Raw genomic sequence first — 19788 nt, 5'->3', positions numbered from 1 at the left:
TGTGGTCTTCTCTAAAGGTGCCCAGGACTAGTCTTTGGGGTCTCAAAGCTGATGGGTCCTAAAATTTTAGAGAGGTCTCAAAACATTCATGACTTTTCCTTAAAAAGAATATTATTTGCTATGTGGGAGTTTATTATATATTTTAATAGATTCAATGAACTATGAAGTTGGAGAGAAAGATTAGCTTCCACTTTTGATTTGCAACAAATTACTATCTTTTTCTTTGTGCTAATTCGGCAACATGATGCTAAGTGTTTTACAGATATATATAAAGAGAAAGTTCTTCTCATGAAAAGCTTGGGAATGAGCACTGATATCTGGCTTATCTGTTGTGAATACTTGCTAGAGGGAGGACTAGAATTTGAGGGCATTGTGGAAGAAGTGCACTTTAGGGAGAGGCTTGGATAAGAAGGTAGAGGTCTGGCAGACCAAGTCAAAGAGGGCTGGTACAGGCTAACGGGCTATGTAGAAACATGGAGGTGAGAGTGGGAGGAAGGCTGAAAGTGTGCAGTGAGTTGTGTGTTAAATGGCTGTTATGATAGTAAATTCTTTTCGACCTTTCCTTCACATTTCTTGTTTTCTTCAATTACAGGCCTTTTTCCTGATGTAGGTGGAGGCTACTTCTTGCCAAGACTTTCAGGAAAGATTGGCTATTACCTTGCTCTTACAGGATTTAGACTGAAAGGAAGAGATTTGCAAAAAGCAGGAATTGCTACACATTTTGTAGAATCAGAAAAGGTAAATCTGTCAATCACTACCTTTGATAATAGGTCAAAGTGTTAGATTTACTTGAAGTTGAATTTCTTCTTTGTGCAGATATCACAGATTAAACTGATTTTTAATTATGTAATTAAATTTAGCCTCTCAAGAGCATCAACCCCATTGATGCAATATGAGTATTACACTTTCTCAGGGTGTCCAGGACCATGAACCACCATTTTACCCTCCTGCCTCCAGTGAGATGGAGTCTTGCCTGCGGTAACTGTACTCCTCTCTAACTCAGGCAGATCTCATGGTCCAGAAACATACTCAACTCAAGCAGCCTGGCTCACAGGAGGCACTGAGCATTGCCAGCTCCCAATGAAGCCAGTGGTAATTGGGTGCTCAGCATGTATTAGGCACCTGTTCTTATTTACAAAACATTAAATTGATATTTTGCTACTGAAAGTAACAGTTATGTTCAGCACTGGATTGTGGTAGCCAGTTGTGAAAACTTCAGTTTACTAGAATCATCTATTGAAAGAATCTACTAATGCTTGCAAATGGGCAGCCGATCAAAAACTAGTCCAAGCCCACACCTGAGTCCTCATGAGAGCCAAGTATGAGTCTAGGTGATAGCAGTTAAGACAGCCACTGACTCCAGATTCCACTTGAAGATGAGCTGCTAGGTGGTCAAAACACAGGGAAGAAATCAAGTCACAGTCAAAACTGCATCTTTAGCTCTCTTTCCCAGTAACATATGTAGGTCTAGATCCCACAGACACTTTACATGCTGATTATCTTCTCACACATTAACAATTTCAGTGAAGCCAATGGAAATTACTAATGTGCAAGTTAGATTCCTGAGTGTTTACAGGATGGGGGCCTTAAAAAATTGGCTGGGGAGAAATCTAAATCATCAACTCATTTGGTAAAGTCATAGCATGAGATTGTGCCTATCCCTTGCATGGATGGGTTAAGTGGGCAAGAGAAAATAACCAGCTTTCCCTGTACTCTCTTCCTCTCCACCTCTGCACAGTGACACTCTTTGCACTCAGGAAGAAGGACCCCATAAGGCTAGTTCAGCTACTGACAGTATCTTTTCTGAAGCGTATCAGGAGGGTGCAAGGCCTTGACTCCACCTTCTCATTTGCGTTAGAGTTAACTAGGTGCCTAGGCTATGAAACGCTACACTATCTTTGAAGTGTAGCACAGCACCAGGACTCCCAGTACCCTCTCAAGCTCTGTGAGTTATTGTTTGCCTGCTTCATCCACAGGTCTCAGTGTATAAAAGATTATGCCTCAAGGTCACCCCATGAGGTGGAGGTGGACACCTCCTTTACCTTATATGTTGTTCTGTGAGCAACAGCAGTCGTGTGGTCTGAAATATAGTCCTCCAACGGTACATCATAGCAAGTGCACCTCCTTCCAGGGGGTTGTAAAATAGTCCATACAGAGAAGAAAATAGCTTTTAGACTCTCCAGGTAGGAGACCCTCTTCTTCATGAAGAGGAGGGGAAGCAGACTTTCAGGCTTCACAGAAAATCTCAGTTCCCATCCTCCTATGCAGCTAAAAGTCAAGAGTTAGAACTGGGAGTTTCAACAACAAAACCAGCTCATCTTCTTTTCTCAGTGGTCTCAGGATGGTAGTGCTCTGTTCTTTAACACATAGCCTAGAACTCTGGTCTGAGAACTCTAAATCTGATTGTTTCAGAGCACCACCCCCAGCTGGCCTGAGTTCTTCCCTTTTAAGGGCTCATCCCCAGGCCTGAGAAGCTGCACAGATGCAGCAGTTTGGGGCTGATTGTGACCACAGCAGTTCTTTAACTCTTTCATGATAAGTAGGGGTATGGGTGGCTCTCTGCCCCACCACACAGAGTTTCTGCTTAGGAAGAGGCCCTCTGTACTGATCTCCAAAGGTGTCATTCAGTCCAGACTGCTCAGTTTTCAGAAGTGCTGAGCATCTGCTGCTCCCATTGTCTGCTTATCACCTCTTTAAATCAGGTCAAGAGTCTTTAATCCATAACTGTTAAAATTATCTAGCTGGAAATACATTTTATTCCCCTATTATTTTAATTTGCCTTTTTTTTTTTTTTTTTTTGGTAGCTGCCTGCACTAGAGGAAGATTTGATAGCACTAAAATCTCCTTCTAAAGAAAATGTTGCCGATGTACTGAACTCATATCACATGAAGGTAATCTGCTGGCTAGCTACAATCTCAAACTTTATTAAAGGGGCAACTTTAAAGTTAAATAATCTTATTTACATAACACTCATTTGCTGTATGTTTGTATAGCACCCTACAGAATGGATTCCCAGTCTCTACACACTACTGCAAATTGTTAATAATTTATATATTAACATTAAATAAGTGATTAAAATTGAAAGAATTTTAAAAATCTAATTTACTTTTCACTACTTTTTGCATTTCTTTCGATTTGGACAATGAAGTTAGACTAGTCAGTTTTATTTGGTGGTTCTCATCCACTGGCACAGTGGTGCTGAACATGTAAATTTCTAAGTAAGTGCTAGCTATTACTATTCATTGTTTTTCAGTTTTGATGTTCAGCGCCTGGGGACAGCCACTGACAGAATGAGACTAGCACTGAGGGAGGCACTGGGTGCAGGGGAAGTGGCCACGCAATCTGGAATTATGTGGATTCAGTGGCTCTGACATCCCACCACGTGACACCGAAACTGCTATTACAGCCTAAAGACCAAACTAGGAATTGTGAGGGACTCCCATTCATTTTAATGCCATGACATATCCCTCAGTTTGGGGTGGGTTTTGCCTTCCCACCTGTGCCATTCCCACTTTACCTGCATGAAACCATTTTACTCTGGCTTAATGTGAATTTCATCCTTATTTCCTTTAAAGTCATCGGCAGAGTCTAAATTTTGAGCCCAGACTTCAGCAATTAATGATGTCCCTTTAACTTTTGAGGCCCAATTTGGCAAATACTACCAAGCATAGTGTATGTTAACAGGATCAGGCTCTAGATAGGCTCTAGTGAAATGCATTTGGAACGTTAAAGCAATGCTTTAAATTAAAGTAACTAATTATTTCTAGTTTTACATTTTCAGAGAAAGATTACTTATTTTCCAAAGCGCAAATCCATAATTCTCTCTGTGAATTCATAATTCTTTGGCAGTGAATTTAACTTCATATCAAACAGGTAGAAAATGTCAGATTTCCTTGTAACACGTTGCATGCATGTATCAAAAGGTTTTAGATAATTTGCACTCAGTTTGTACAATAGGAATGTAGCCACTCTAGTAAGCTTCACAGTACTTATTCCAAAAGAAAAAAGCCCTGGTGCTAACAGAGGCTTAATTTTGTTCCTTCATCCCATGTATGCCTCCGAGATTGTTTGGTTTTAGAATGAGATTCATATCCACTATTTCCCAGTTAGAATTATTAGGTTCTTGTATAAGCACTGAGTGGAAAAATAATTGGAATAAATTAATGTATCTAACGCCACTGAATATCTTTGATAAAATGGAAACTATAAGCCTAGAGATAGAATATGTTGCTATAAAGTACAGTGCAAGCTGAGAGTTAAAGGATTGGAAGCTGCACTTTGGCAGTCATTGGAATAGAAGGGACAAGGAACCTGTTTGAGCTGCAGCTAGTGTCAGTGAAACATCAGTTTGTATCCTAAGCCCCCTAGTGCTAGCAGGTCTAAAACCTTTGTCATGAGCTCCAGTTCTAACACACCCCATCATGCAGTCCCAGCTGCTGGCAGTCAGTCAATACCAGCAGTTAATGTGAACCAATTAACCAGAATTGTTATGTCTTCTAATTGTGTATGTGGAAACATTTTATAAATATAAACAAAAAGGACTAGAAAGAGGCCCTGGTACTTCGATGAAGATTGGATGGGTTATAAATAATTTTATTGGTGCTGGTAAGGTGTTATCTTCATAGAAGATTGTATATTTATTGATGCAAGCATACCTGATTATCTTACAAGTTCAGAAGATGTCCCAACATTAATACTGTAAACCAAAACAACGAAGCAAGCACAAAAGAGGAGAAAAGTTTTATTCTTATAAGACTTAAAGAGAAAATAAAATTAATTGGGATCAGCCAATAAATTCCATCATACTAAGTTTCTTTAAAAAAAAATCACCCAAAAAACTCAGCAGCTAACAGCTGCTACTGCTTCCCTCCTCCTCCCCGCTTATAAATGGATATATATTAAAAGAAAATCTGTACATACCTTCCAGTTAGATATGGATCTCTAATATTAAAATGGAAATAACCATTGTACAAAAATGTTTACGAAAACTACACATCTCTCATATTACAGCTTTACTTCCCTTTCCTTACTGTTCCCCAGAGAACTCTGAAAGTGTATCTAAATCATCTCTCTCTGTATCTGTTACTGACAAATATTGACAAAACATCTTTGAGCTATCTGATAGCTCGTAACTAACTGCATCATGAGATAAAAACATTAAAGTATTCAATACACAATGACAAGTTTGTATGTACTGTAAAATACTGTTTGATTAAACATGGCAATCAGCATTAACTGAGCTATCTGCGTAAGCTTTTCTGTAGTGCAAATCAATATAGTATTTCAGTACCAGTGATGGGCTTTTAAAGTTTTCAAATAGGCTGAGACAGAACCAAGTGAAAGATGTATTTTCTTTTAAATAGTGCAAAATTGATCAAGAGAAGCAGTTCGTACTTGATGAACATATGGACAAGATTAACAGGTACGCAATCATTCTTTCCTCTTACCTCTTTTGTGTGGAAGATTTGCATTAATATTAATGTTTACTGGATTTAACAGGTTGTGTAATAGAAAAGGCTAGAGCCTGGTCTGAACGTCTGTTTTTGTAGGGTTCTTGACCTTGTAGACTTATTACTTACCCATGGTCTTCTACATATTACAGGTGTTCTTGGCTGATTCAGTGATAAAAGTAACTTCTGATGAACGTTGCTATAGTCATTAAGTCCCTTGTTTGTCAGCTTGTCACTCTTGTACATAACTGCCCTATAACACACTAAAAACAAAGACACTTGAAAATTGGAATTTAGGGTTTTGGGGGGCAAGGGACAGAATATGTATGTAATTCTTCATTGAGATGAAGCTACATCTGTGACCGGTTTTGTGCAGCTGGGTACCAGAAAGAGGTTGATGGATGGAAATCAGGGAACACCACTAACAAAAAACTAAGCCTTGTAGGATAGATTTGAGGAGAAGCTGAAATAATAATATATGGATATCTTGAATAACTGAGATGATATAGTTCTTTACAGATATTTTATGAGTGCAAACAGCAGTCAGAATGAAATTGATACCATAGGATTATAAATACATACATAAAACAAAAGTAGAAGTTTTAGAATTAATATCAGTATTCCCAACTGAGGTTTATTTGAATGTGAAATAGTCTTGAAAGGGAAATGGAGGAAACCTCATCAGTATATTTAAAAGTAGTTTGAACAAAGCAGGAGAGAATATTTTGTTGTTTATTATTTGTACTACCATGGCACCTAGGAGCCCCATTCATGGACCACAGCCCCACTGCACTAGGTATGACACAAACACAGAATAAAAAAGGGAGTCCCTGCCCGAAAGAGCTTACAATCTAAGTATAAGAGAAGAGACAACAGATGGTTACGGAGAGACTGATGGGGGAGCACAAGGAAACAGTGAACCAGCATTGGTCAGCATGATAGCAGTTGTCAAGTTTTTTGTAGGCTTCACAAAAAAGGAGAGTTTTAAGGAGGGTTTTGAAGGAAGATAATTACAGTAGAACCTCAGAGTTATGAACTGACCAGTCAACCACACACCTCATTTGGAACCGGAAGTACACGATCAGTTAGTGGAGACAAAAAAAACCTCAAGTATTGTACAGAACCATACTGTGTTAAACGTAAACTACTAAAAAAATAAAGAGAAAGTTTAAAAAAAGATTTGACAGGATAAAGAAACTGTTTGTGTGCTTGTTTCATTTAAATTAAGATGGTTAAAAGCAGCATTTTTCTCCTGCATAGTAAAGTTTCAAAGCTGTATTAAGTCAATATTCAGTTTTAAACTTTTGAAAAAAACCACCATAACATTTTGTTCGGAGTTATGAACATTTCAGAGTTACGAACCACCTCCATTCCCAAGATGTTTGTAACTCTTAGGTGCTACTGTAGTTAGTTTTGTGGATGTTTACAGGTAGCTTCTCCCAAGTGTGAAGTGGAGCACAGAAGAAAGCACAAAGGTGCTTATTTGAATATTTTACAAGTGGGTGATTAGAGGCGGGAGCTGTCCTTTCAGCACTGAATGAGAGATGATGGATCATAAAGGGCCTTGAAAATGAAGACAAGTAACTTATATTTGTTATGATAAAGTGAGGGAGCCCGTGGAGGGATGCAAAGAGAGGGTGACATGGTCAAAATGATGCCCCAAGAAAATGACCGTTGCTGCTGCATTCTGAATGGATATGAGAAGAGCAAAATTTTATTTGTCAAGGCCAGGGAAAAGGATGTTGCAGTAATTAAGATGAGATAGTGTAGAGAATCAGGCTGATGGTCTAGTTAAGCTGTTCTGTTTTTAATGTCTGTGAGTTCTCATTACTTTCCAGGCAGGAAGGAGGGTGGAATCAGATAACACATTTAGTCATATGAGGCTTTTCTTGTTTTTTTTAGTCTGTTTTCAGCAAGCTGCATGGAGGAAATCATTCAAAATTTGAAGCAGGATGGTTCTCCTTTTGCTCTTAAGCAGCTAGAGGTAATGTTTAGTTATACATTTTTACCTTAATAACTAAGTCTTAAGGATTGATTCTGGTCTCAATGAAACTTGTGTAAGTCTGGAGCAACTGCATTAAGGTCAGTGGAGTTACACTGGTGTAAAGTTGGTGCGATAGCAGGCTCAGGCCCTTCAGATCCAATCCTTAGTCCTTTAGGATTTAGTCAGTAGGACTACACACACTCGTAACTGTAAGATCAGAACCTAAGTCTTCATATTTATTGTAAAACAGTCTTACGCCGCACAAATTTTACTTCATATCTACTCCTGACCACACACACACACATACACACCTCCTCTCCCGTCATAATCAAAGGTTTGGTGGTAATGGAGGTTCTCTTTGTACTTTAGTTGCTCTGAAATGATATGTAAAAATTGTGCCAAACTCAGTGTTTTCCAAATTAATTCAGTGGCACATTTCAGACTCCAGTACTCAGAAAAAAGTAATGTCTCTTCATGTATTTAGTCATATGGAATCTTTGAATTTTCTGTCTTTTTATTAGTCTCAAGTAGATTTACTTTGCTGACCTGTGAAAAATTTTCCCTGGGTCTATTAAAACATTGCTTAATATTGGGTTGAATTCATGCATTTCTCAAGGAAAGCTTTGATACTAATGCAGGATTATAGCTACGGGAAGAAATGCTGCTCTTGTACAAATGTATAACATGTATTCTTCTCACCCTCCCGTGAACTTACAGTATAAGACATAACAGTATCATTAACTTTCCTAGGCAGACTGGAAATAAATGTCTTAAAATTATCAAAGAATGTACCTGAGGTAACACAGATGTAATTATCTGTAATCACTGAGGTCAGACTAGAAGATCACAATGGTCCCTTCTGGCCTTGGAATCTATAAATTATATTTTAGCAGCCTCACAGGTTGTAACCAATAAGCATTTGGCCAATCTAGGGTTTTTGTGGACAGTCAAAATGTTGACCATGGTAATATTTTTGCATTCTCACAGATTATATTGACAATCTTCTTCACAAAGAAATGTGAATTAAGATAAACATATCTCTAAAAAAAGGGAATTTTAGAAGCCACCTGCATAGCAAGCATTATGCTCAGTATTTAAAAGAAAAAGTTTGTTTAATGTTGTGTAGTAAAATAGATCAGTCAGGTATGTTGTAAGGATAAATACAATAAAGATTACGAGGCGCTTAGATACTATAGTGGTGGGGCCATATAAGATAGATACCTAAAATAGATCAACCCACTCAGTTGTATTTATAATCTGCTGAACTGCAATGGGATATTGTAAACCCCTTTTACAATATCATTGTAGAACTATGTTTAACCTCACGCTGATGATAAAATTAACTTTTGTGGAGGCTGACAGACCATCGAAGATTATTATTATTAACTATGGCTTTTTCTAAGTGTATAGTTATGGCACTATAAAAATAATGAAATCTAGTGGAATTGTTTGACAGAGAAGATAGTGTATAAAGGACGTTACAATGTTTTGTGCGTTCAAAATGCATCCGATGAAGTGAGCTGTAGCTCACGAAAGCTCATGCTCAAATAAATTGGTTAATCTCTAAGGTGCCACAAGTACTCCTTTTCTTTTTGCGAATACAGACTAACACGGCTGTTACTCTGAAACCTGTCAAAATACAGTTCACATTATAAAGACTAGAAGTGCTTTCTTATTGGTTTATAGTCACTATCCAGGCCCTGTATATTCCACGATCCCATAACTACCAGATTTGCTGCAGAATTCACCCCCTTGCTGCAGAATCTGACCTATTTAAAGCCAAAATTTAAGTTCTCAGTCCTTATGGTTGTGGAGATTACATTTGTTTCACATCTTTTAGGTTAACTGATGCAGTATCATCTGTGTCTTCAAGAAGAGCCTATGTATGAGTAAGCAAAGGCCCTGTGCCTCTAAAAAGAATTTTTTCCCCATCTGTTTCTTCCATTCGTTTGTGCATTTAATAGCACTTGGTATGTAGTAGATGATACTTTTTCCCCTCTATGGTTGGTTAATGGGTGATTCTTGTTCCTCAGGCTTGATACAGTAGTTACTAGGTGATGGTCTATAGCCTGTGTTATACAGCAGTTCAGAATAGGTGATTATGATGGTCCCTTCTGGCCTTGGAACCTATGAATCCTGCAAATACTTTATAAGATTTAGTGTTTATTACTGTGAATAATCCCTTTATTTCAATTGAATTACAGTAGAAGCCTTGTGCCCACTAGTAAGTGTCCAGAGGATCAGGGCCTTTGTTTCCCTTTTTGCTTTTGTCAGTCTTTCACACAGCCACAGGAACAAGAAACATTTTTAACAACTGGAAAATGGTAAGACCACAAACATTCCCTAGGGGAAACTAGGGGACCCATATTCTACCTGAAACTACTTTTAACCTTTTTTTTTTTTTCTTTAAATTGACTAGAATTCCAATTGTGGTGTCACTAACTGCAAAATTCAAAGATGTAACAGAATTATAGTATAAATACTTGTTGCAAAAGGAAGAGTGATGAGATGATTCACAGATAAAACATTAATTTGATACTTTTGAAAAACATTCCTGATATTTAGAAATTCCTGGCTGTAGATTGAATCCAGGGTAAATTATCTGGACCCACTTTAAAATCAACTAACTAGTGGGCTGCTTAGAGGTTTAAGGAGGCATCCCATGCAATCTGCCATTTATTTTTCACTGCAATGAGTTTACAGATATAGTTACCCATTCTCTTGGATTAAAAAGTTTAAAAAAAAAAAAAGACTGAAGTATGTGGTCTCCACTGTTTTAGAGTAACTCCAGTGTGAAAGCCTCTTGTTAACATGACTGGCTTTGGGGCTTCTGAGGTTACAGGCAGTGAGATTCCAGTGTCACGCCTGGGTCAGAAACAGAGATTTTGAAAGACTGAATAGCTCGGGGAATTGGTAATAAAATATAGAGTCATTCAAATCCAGCCCAGGAAAATTATGACCAAAAGTCGTTAACATCTGATGGCTGTTTGGTGGCCTGTGTGAAATGAGTCAATTTCTAAGTATTATAGACATCTTAAAGTACCATTGCTGCTGCCATTAACTGGTACGTTGACTGGCAGACGCAGCGCAGAGGCCAAGGATTGAACGTGCATATGATCATTTTTTCCTCAAGGAGGGTGATATCTCCAGGTCAGAATGGTGGCACAGTGGTGATGCATTGTGGGGAAAATTACGTTGCCACTACCATGTTGTTGAAGAATAGAAAGCTTGTCTACAGGGTAGAGGGATGAGAGGTTTTAGAGTGAAATTGTCACCAACAGCAATAGCCAGAGTGATAGATGCCTGTAGTTTACCTGATGCATTAATTACTTTTGGCAAACTGAATCCTATTTGTATGTAATATTTTTACCCTGGTTCCCCCTCTTGGCTGCTTGTTAATGAGTTCTGTAGAAACTTTAAAATTTCAATAGTTGTTGCTTTCCTTCCTCCTTTAAAATATTGGAAATGGGACAGGGAGAAACCATACTTTAAAAACAAAAACTAAGACAGCAGTCACATCTCAATATACATTCACAGCAATTCAGCCAGAGTTACCTGGTAACCAGTGAAAGGCAGGTTAGAAAGGTAAGAAGAGCCAAACAAAAGGAAGAAACAATGGACATGTCAGCTGCTGGGACAGTGGTTGGAAAGCTGGTGCAATGATGCCCTCTCCTGAGCTGGCTTCTCAAAATTCCCACTTCATTTCTAGTCTGCAAAAATGACTCAAAGTCCCTTATAAAAACATTTCAGATATTTTAGAAGATGTTCATTTACATTTTGCTTGTTAAAAGCACACATACTTCAAAAATACCAAGCAATATCATAACCCCCGTATTCTGGCCAGATTCCAGTTTGAGTAATTAGTTCTGCATAGCTCTGATTGCCCTTTTAGTATCATTTGGATATGTTACTCTTCTTCATTTCCTGATCTAAACTCTTATGTCTACTGTTGTGAACTGATAACCAGTGTAGTCTCACTTCACCCTATACATGATGGCATTTCATTCTCCCATATGTCGCTTTGGACAGATGATATAAAATAGAGCCGTGTGTTGCAAGCACTTATGCGCACAAGTAACTTTACTTGTATTAAGTGTTTGCAGAACTGCTACCTGTGGAAGGGTGGAATCGCTGCTGGTGTGCTCCCCTCCTGGCTGAATGTGGTGTAGCTGCTCTTTCTGCTGTGGCATGGTGTGTCTCCTGCCGATGTTCAGTCTGGTCCTGTGCGGGTCTCTTTTCTCATGACTTGGCCGTCCAGCCAGGTCACATTTTAGGTCCACCCCTTCCAGAGTAACAAAAGTCCAACAACCTTACATCAGATTTTCAGCCCTTGACTCTGGGTCCCAGGGTCCTTAAATCTTCTTGTCCCCCAGGTCCTTACATCCTCTTATCCACAGGGCTTTCACGAGTTCTCATCCCCTTATTCGAGGGGGAAGTTCACTCCACCTTCTCTGGTGACTGGTAGGGGAACTTAGGTCCTCCCACTTCTCTGGGTATTAGCCCAGGGACCCTATAGTGAAAAGATAAAGTTTGTCTATTCAGACCCACCTTGTGCTACCTTCTCTGCACTTTTTCCTACCTCAGCCTGTCAACAGGCCTTTCCGATGGCTCCTTCTTGGGCCTGCTGTGTACCTGTCTTTTTCTCAGACTCTCAGGGTATGTCTATAGTGTAATTAGACACCCATGGCTGGCCTGTGCCAGCTGACTCGGGCTCACAGGGCTTCGACAGCAGCGTTGTTTAATTGCAGTGTAGACTTCCAGGCTCAAGCCGGAGCCCAGGCTCTAGGACCTGGGGTTGGGGGGGGTCCCAGAGCTCAGACTGCAGCCTGAGCCCAGAAGTCTATACTGCAGTTAAACATCCCTGCTTCAGTCTGAGCTCAAGTCAGCTGGCATGGATCAGCCCTGGTCTAATTGCAGTGCAGATGTACCCTGAGAGTCTCAGAAAAATACAGGTACACAGTGGGCCCAGGAAGGAGCTGTAGAAAAGGCCTGTTGACAGGCTGAGGTAGCCACGGGTGTCTAATTGCAGTTAGACATACCCACAGAGGTTTAATACTTCATAACTTTTACAGGATTCTTCCATGGAGATCTCCAACAAGTCCCAAACCAAAAGTACAAACTTAAACCACTTCCACCTTACCCAGGCTCGAACATGAGTTCTTCTGGAGGCTTCCCAGATACTTTGCTTCTTACTTCTATCAAACCATTCCCACAGTGCAAGAACTCTCAGCCTCATCTTTTCTGAGTCTGTCTCTAGCTGAGCATTCTGTCTTTTTAAGGAAACTTGACTCCTTTCCAGGTGACCCTTCGAACCAACCTTTCTAACATCTGTTCAGGTGCCAACAGGTAGATTAGTGGAGTTCTGAAGCTCTCATTAACCTTAATCTTAGTGCCAATGTGAGATATGCACCCTATCACAGTACCGTAGTTTGTAAAATGCTTTGGGATTCTCTAGATGAAAGGACTATATAAATGTCAGTCATGGTCATCTTCGCTATTAAGAAATTTTGACTATATAGAGTATATGGTTTTGTCAAATACTACACAACAGCATAGGTATTTAATTGAAAATATGTGCCTAAAAGACATTTAATCATTATGACTTATGCTTACTGGATCTAAACTGGTAGCTCAATAAACTTCTCTCTTTTGGGCTAGGAATTGACTCAAGTGGTCTTCAAAAATAGTTGAAAAAGCTGAAACCTTATATTCAGGATATGAACACAGGGCAACATCTAGTGAGACAAGGCAGTGTGTTCCTGGTACAAAGAGCAATATAGTTTATAAGAGCTGTATAATATTTCATAATTTAATAATGTCATTGTTGACTTAAATTCCAAAACTATGTATTTTTAAAAAGCTGCAAAACCAGGTTTGAATTTTTTTTAAGTGAAAAAATCTGTATTAAGTTTACCAGATATTTCTGTGCTTGAATTGTGTAATTAATGTTTTTACTAAACTCAGCTGAAGACAGCAGACAAGACAGGAAAACATAGCTGGATATAGTTACTTGTATGGGAAAAATCAGTCTTTTTTTAAACCATCGCTCATCCAGACTGGATCAGAAATGTTGAAATAGTTCACAGTATGTACAAATGTATAGACCAAAAACCTGCTTGACATTAACTTACAGGGGAGTTTACATATTCTAAATAAGTTTTATTGGCCTGAACTTGGGATGGCTACATTACTTATGAGTGAATTATGAAGGTCATCCCAAATGACTGTTGATGAAACCTTTACATCACCCTACCTCATCATATTAAGTATTCTGTATGTGCTACATGTTATAGGAAAAATATTTTTAAAGTCTTTTAGGCAATTATAAACGTATCTGTTGACACTGCTTTTTGTACAACTCCACTTGTATGTCTACATGCCTTAATTGCCATGGGCCAGATCCTGCACCCAGCAGAAGCTTCCATTGACTTCAGTGGGTATTGGATTAGGCCCCAAGTGACTAGTTGTACAAGGTACAGAAGGAGCCATAAAAATCTCCTAACCCAGAATAGCATTTTTAAATATTAGAAGCAGAAAAGTGAATCTGACACTAGGCCTGGGGGGGCAGATGTTTGGCCCCTTGTCTGGTAGTTTTGCCCACCTGGCAAAGGGTCATTCCAGTTCCCTGGGTGCATTTCTGTTGCCCTGGCTTTGCCATCTTTTTCAGTGGAACCAGGATTTCACCGTTGGTGTCTAGATAGCTTAGATAAACTTTAATTTGTTCAGTGTATACAGGAATAAATACAAATGTTGTGTGTGAGTTGTTTGTATATTGGTAAATTAAAATGGTAAATAAGAAAGAGGACAGATCAGCGCTACAGAGTAATCTGGATCACTTTAAGCTGGAGACAAGCCAATAATATGCATTTTAATACAGCCAAATGTAAATGTACTTCTAGGAGCAAAGAATGTCGGCCATACTTTCAGGATGGGGGACTCTATCCTGGGAAGCAATGACTCTGAAAAAGATTTGGGGGTCATGGTGGATAGTCAGCTGAATGTGACCTCCCAGTGCAACGTTATGGCCAAAAGGCTAATTCGATCTTTGGATGCATAAACAGGAAAATCTCAAGTAGGACTAAAGGTTATTTTACCTTTGTATTGGGCACTGCTGGAATACTCTGTCCAGTGCTGGTGTCCACAATTCAAGAAAGATATTGAAAAATTGGAGAGGGTTCAGAGAAGAGCCAAGAGAATGATTAAAGGATTAGAAAACCTGCCTTACAGAGATAGGCTGAGTTCCTTGAGTCTATTAGCGTAATAAAGAGAAGATTAAAGGGTGACTTGATCAAAGTCTGTAAGTACCTCCCAGGAGAACAAATATTTGATAATGGTGTCTTTAATCTGGCAAACATATAATTAAACTTATTCAAACATCAAAGGCCGTAGAACTCCCCCCACATTTTTAATAGTGAGAGTAATAACCATTGGAACAATAAGGGTTGTGGTGGATTCTCCATCAATGACCATTTTAAAAATCAAGATTGGATGTTTTTCTAAGAGAGATGCTCTCGGAATAATTTTGGGTGAGTTCTAAAGCCTGTATTATATGACAGGTCAGATTACGTGATCACAGTGGTCCCTTCTGGCCTCAGAATCTATTAATGTGTAGCTATTATGGTGTATCGTGGGCAGGGTATGGTTATTCCATAGGCATTACTGAAAGTCAAATGCAGAATATATTATTCTGGAAGTATTAGGCCTTTGATATGCGAGTTGTTTTAGTGTTAATAAAGTGGAACGAATAGCACTGGCTGTGATCCAGGTATACTGCAGGCAGTTGCTCTGCTGGCTATCCAGCTCTTGCCAGTGCAGTCCTGACATACAATACCGCTGCTTTCCTGAATCAGAATATGGTCGAATGGGCACTCTTAATGAGGCCACTATGCAACTGAGCTACAATATCAAGAAGTGATGACAAAACCTGAAAACTGTCAGAGCGGTCATTTGATTGTAGCCAATTGATATTTTTTAAAATGTCCTTCAGGACAAACTTACCTCAGCATCATGAGAGAGTGGTGTTGTGTTGTCATGACGTTCATAAAGTGGTATTGCACTGTAGCAACACCTCACGACCAACATTGCTCCCTCTAAAAGATGTTTTGAAACACTTTAGTGTCCTATAAACTTGTCTTACAGGCTATGGGGACCCCTTGTCAAAATTAGGGTGATTGCTTTTTTTAAAAAAGTCAAGTTAGGAGACAAACACCAACTTGTGAAAGTTCAGATACTTAGATGTGTGAGAGGGATAAAGGAGGCACAACGCTCTGGATTCAGGAATTCCCTCCATTAATGTATGGATCTGTGAAGGCTGGACTCTGTTGGTGCACCCTTTCATGTCCTCTATAGTACCCTCTGCTCATGCTGGCTACGGTACGCCAGTGGTCTGACTCTTCTTGTGACTCAGCCCTCTGGACAAATCATGCTTTAGTCTTACCCTTTACAGGGTGACAAAGTGCATCAAAGGAATTCAGCCTGACTTGGGGTCCAGGGACCCCACACATTTCTCTCAGGTTTTCTGTTGTCCATATTCCCTTCTCATGAGTGGCCTCCCACCACCAACTCCACTGGCAGCTGGTTGGGGTACCCAGGTCCACCCGCTACACAGGGTTCCAGTCCAGGGACCCTATAATTAGAAGCCAAGGGCTGCTTCGTCATACTTCTTTCTACTACCTCCCTGGACTTCTTTCTCTTCTTGTCTCTTTCTAGGCCTTTTCCTCACACCCTCTCTAGGGTCACCCTTTTTTCAGGGCGAGAACTCACAGGGCTCTACTCTGGAATTCCCCAATAAAATCCTAAACTAATAGTACAAACATAACCCACTTCTCCCCTCCTCAGACTTGACCTTTGATCCATCTCCATTCCTCAGCTGAGCACCATCCAAGGCTTTCTTCTTGGAAGTCCAGGTCCTGCCCCCTTATCAGGGTTCACCACCAGAGCTTGCTCCACCCCACTGGCTTCTCTGTATCTCTGCTGTCTCTTGTCAACCTTTGTTACTCAGCAGAGGATTCCAGAGCTAACTCTCCCCCTAAACTTCATCTGTGACCCACCCAGTCTCTCACACCAAACAAGGAACTGAAGTATGCTTTCCCACTCTCCCTGCAGCCTCCTTCTCATCTGTGCTTCCTTTCTATATAGTCATCACCCAGTGCCTGACCCACCCTGCAGGTGCAGCCAGATGAGTTAATTGGCCTTTCAGACCCACATTAACCCTTTCAGAGCCAGGATTGAGATATATCACATCACGAGATCCTATTGGATTACAGTAACAAGCTAATAATAAAAGCAGAAAAGAAAACACACACAGCCCTCCCCAAAACTTGAAGCTTCTTGCACCCAAATTACCAGAGGTCCCGTCAGCATTTCAGAAGAGCAATTCCTGATGGGCCAACAGAAAATTGTAGCCATACAGTTCCCTTTAAATTGTTTTCCTTTACTCTGCTGGATAGTGCAGCATTTTCCTTTTGTTTTTTTTTTCCTTATCATTCTTAGTTCAACCAAAAGAAACCTTATGAGTTCATCTCAGATTAATAGAGTTGACTGGTCTCTCTTTTAGCAAGCCAGTAATGAGTGTCTCCTCTCTATTCTAAGGAGAAGTGCCACATTAGACACCAGTACTTTCCTTTTTAGGCTTAGAAACCCAGCAAAGATTATGTTTTCCTGATACAGCAGTATGGCGTTTACTTGGGGGTAGAAAGAGCTTGGAAAAAGTTGAATAGTTTGAAGAAAGAAAGTGCCACATATTACTCATTCATACAGGGGAGAGTAGCCTTGATTCCTTGAGCTCAATTAAACTTAAAATGAGTTAACACGGGAAACCTCAGATTAATCAAACACTCTGGGTGGGATCCACAAAGGTACTTAGGCCCTATTTATTTATACCCAGATCTAGGTGCCTAAGTATCAGGTTTAGGCACCTTAATCCCAGTGGCTCCACTGTGATCCAAAACTCCTGCCAAGCCCTGTAGGTGCCTAAACTCGGTGCCTACGTTTTTCAGAATAAAAGTTCCCTCCATGCCCATGTTTCTGCCGCTGAGCACATGCACTGTTGCCCCCTTAGGTATCTGGACACCTATCTCCTGCCTAAGCCCAGAGTGAGTCACAAACCAGGAGAAGACAGGCATTCAGCAGCTGAGTTGCCTGTAGAGCCCATCTTGTGGGGGGCTCTGCACGTGCCTACTAGAGCAGGTCCATTCAGAATTGATGTGTGGGAGCGTGCTCTCCCACAACTTTTAGCCAAGTGGTTAGAGCACTCGCCTGGGAAGTAAGAGACCCAGGCTCAATTTCCTCCTCTGCCAGAGGAGGCTAAAAATTATAAGGTGGCAGCAGCAGCTGCTCCACCACCTTCTCTGGTTGTTTTATGTGTAGGGAGGCAGGCGCCTAATTCTCTTGCTCAAACACAGCTTAGGTGCCTGATTCCAGACAGCCGGTTCCCATTTGTGGATCGCTAAGATGACATAGGCACCTCCCTGGAGCCTGGACTGCAGCAGCCCTCTGACATAGGGGCGGGGCTGAGCACACACTCTTCTCGTTGGCATTTCGTTGGCTAGCTTAGGCAGAGCCTCACCTAGTGTGCTGGCTTTGTGGAGTGCATTCTAAGGTGCCCGTCTCTCCCCATTCATTGTCTAGGGAGCCTAAGTGCCTAATTTGGCCGTGTGGATTTCAGTGTTATTCCTGTGACTTCCTAGGCACTGTGACCCTCAGTGTTGCAATACCGAAGTTCCTTTCTGGATCCCAGCTTTGTCACCTGTTTCTCTTAATATAGTAAGGTTTTTCACTCCCAATTCTCCCTGCAGGACATAATTAACTCTTCATCTCTGTAAATAACCCTTTTGTTTCTTCCTCCCTTACAGTTGAGGGGAAAGGGCTACTTCTGTCACTCTTCTCAAACAAACAAACAAACAACCCTCTTCTTCCCAGAAACTGGATGCTATGGTGCATATGAGAAACTTTCTTAGCAACCTATATTGTGTGACTGAAAGGGAGCAATGCTGCTATTCCAGTTGTTATTTTTGGGAGGACTCCATTCCTTACCCTTAGTTCCCTCACCGTACGATGATAAAGTCCTGATGTTTAATGGTGTTGCAAATCCAACTTGCAGTATGCAGGACTCCTACACTGAAATAAAGATGATCCTTAAAAAATGGAATGAGTGGCAACACCCTTCCTTATCTGCCTCTCTTATTTCTCCCTCATAATGCAACTTGTTCCTCTTTGATCTTGTTCCCTAGACATGATCTTCCTCTTATACTATCAGTTCATTTATAGATATATTGGTGACTCCTTTTTTCTGCATTACACTCACCTTTTGTGCTTCTTTTTCTTTCCCTTTCCTTGATTCCCTGCACGATTTATAGCAATGCTCTCTCCACCTCCAGCCTCTTTGGCAGCCTCTGTGTGCATTAGCTTAGTAAACTGCTGTTTTCAAATCTTTCCTGCTTCAGTGCTCCCCTTGATCAGTGGTGCCCCACGGTGCACTGTGCATATTTCACCCAGGGAAGCTCATAGGTGCCCAGAATTTTGAATATAACATCTGGTCTGGTCCCAGCAAAGATTTCCAGATCACACAAGAGTTTGCCACTGAGCAAAGGGGTAAAGGGCCCTATGTGGAAATGGGGCCAGGAAGAGAAAAGGAAATTAAGGGGAAAAAGGGAAATTAAGGCGGCTTTATTAGGAATCGCTGAACAGGTCTGAAGAGCAGCAAATTGCAGTCGGGGTGGGTGAGGGAGGGAGGTAGAGGAGCTAAAGTACAAAAAAGCAGCTATGGGTCTGTGATAATTAATGGAATTATGAAAGTTATCAGTTCAAGCCAGGATGTATTTTTTCCAAACTATTTCCCCGAGCTCTATTTTCAAACCAGCTGATGGATACATGCAAAACTGTGATAAAACTTGAATCACTAGTTACAATTATAGGATCTACTGCTTGCACAGCAGTTGAGTTCATAGACATAAGTAAACAGGCAAACAAGGTTATTACTCTCTAGGGGCTGTCATCTGGAGGGAGAGAGAATGAGAAATCAGAGCAGTGAGGAGCAGAAAATTCCTTGGTGTTAATGACTGGAAATCTGCTATTTCAGTCTGTGGGTTAAGAGTTTAATATCCTCATTGATAATATGAATAGGTAAATCTTACCATCTGCCACTTCCCATTGTAGTAATAAACAATCTTTTGTAAATCAGAGAACACTATTGTGGTATGAATGGTGTGGATCATTTATTCATGCTTACATAAAATCCTTCAGTTTTAAGATTTAAAAAAATACAGTCAACCTGTGGAACTCTTTGCCAGAGGAAGTTGTGAAGGCCAAGATTATAACAGGGTTCAAAAAAGAACTAGATAAATTAATGGAGGA

At 40.3% G+C, this 19788-nt stretch overlaps 1 protein-coding gene and 1 long non-coding RNA gene across 2 annotated transcripts in view; one reads left to right on the top strand and one right to left on the bottom strand.

Annotated features, from left to right (window-relative positions):
- The window catches only part of LOC140895745 (uncharacterized), a 54491-nt gene extending 35492 nt beyond the window's left edge, over positions 1 to 18999 (bottom strand). The window contains exons 1-2 of the long non-coding RNA XR_012154334.2: positions 18740 to 18999; positions 11547 to 11944 (exon numbers count right to left, since the gene is read on the bottom strand). This is a non-coding gene — a long non-coding RNA (uncharacterized LOC140895745). The remainder of the gene's footprint in view (positions 1 to 11546; positions 11945 to 18739) is intronic.
- Positions 1 to 19788, top strand: part of HIBCH (3-hydroxyisobutyryl-CoA hydrolase) — an 87951-nt gene that overhangs the window by 57608 nt on the left and 10555 nt on the right. Inside the window, exons 8-11 of the mRNA XM_073306182.1 lie at positions 593 to 738; positions 2805 to 2891; positions 5364 to 5422; positions 7353 to 7434. Of these exons, the coding sequence (XP_073162283.1) occupies positions 593 to 738; positions 2805 to 2891; positions 5364 to 5422; positions 7353 to 7434 (374 nt within the window). The remainder of the gene's footprint in view (positions 1 to 592; positions 739 to 2804; positions 2892 to 5363; positions 5423 to 7352; positions 7435 to 19788) is intronic.

This window comes from Lepidochelys kempii, chromosome 11 (genome assembly GCF_965140285.1).
Source record: "Lepidochelys kempii isolate rLepKem1 chromosome 11, rLepKem1.hap1, whole genome shotgun sequence".
Taxonomy (NCBI): Eukaryota; Metazoa; Chordata; order Testudines; family Cheloniidae; genus Lepidochelys; species Lepidochelys kempii.
This window is presented reverse-complemented; position numbering and strand designations above follow the sequence as displayed.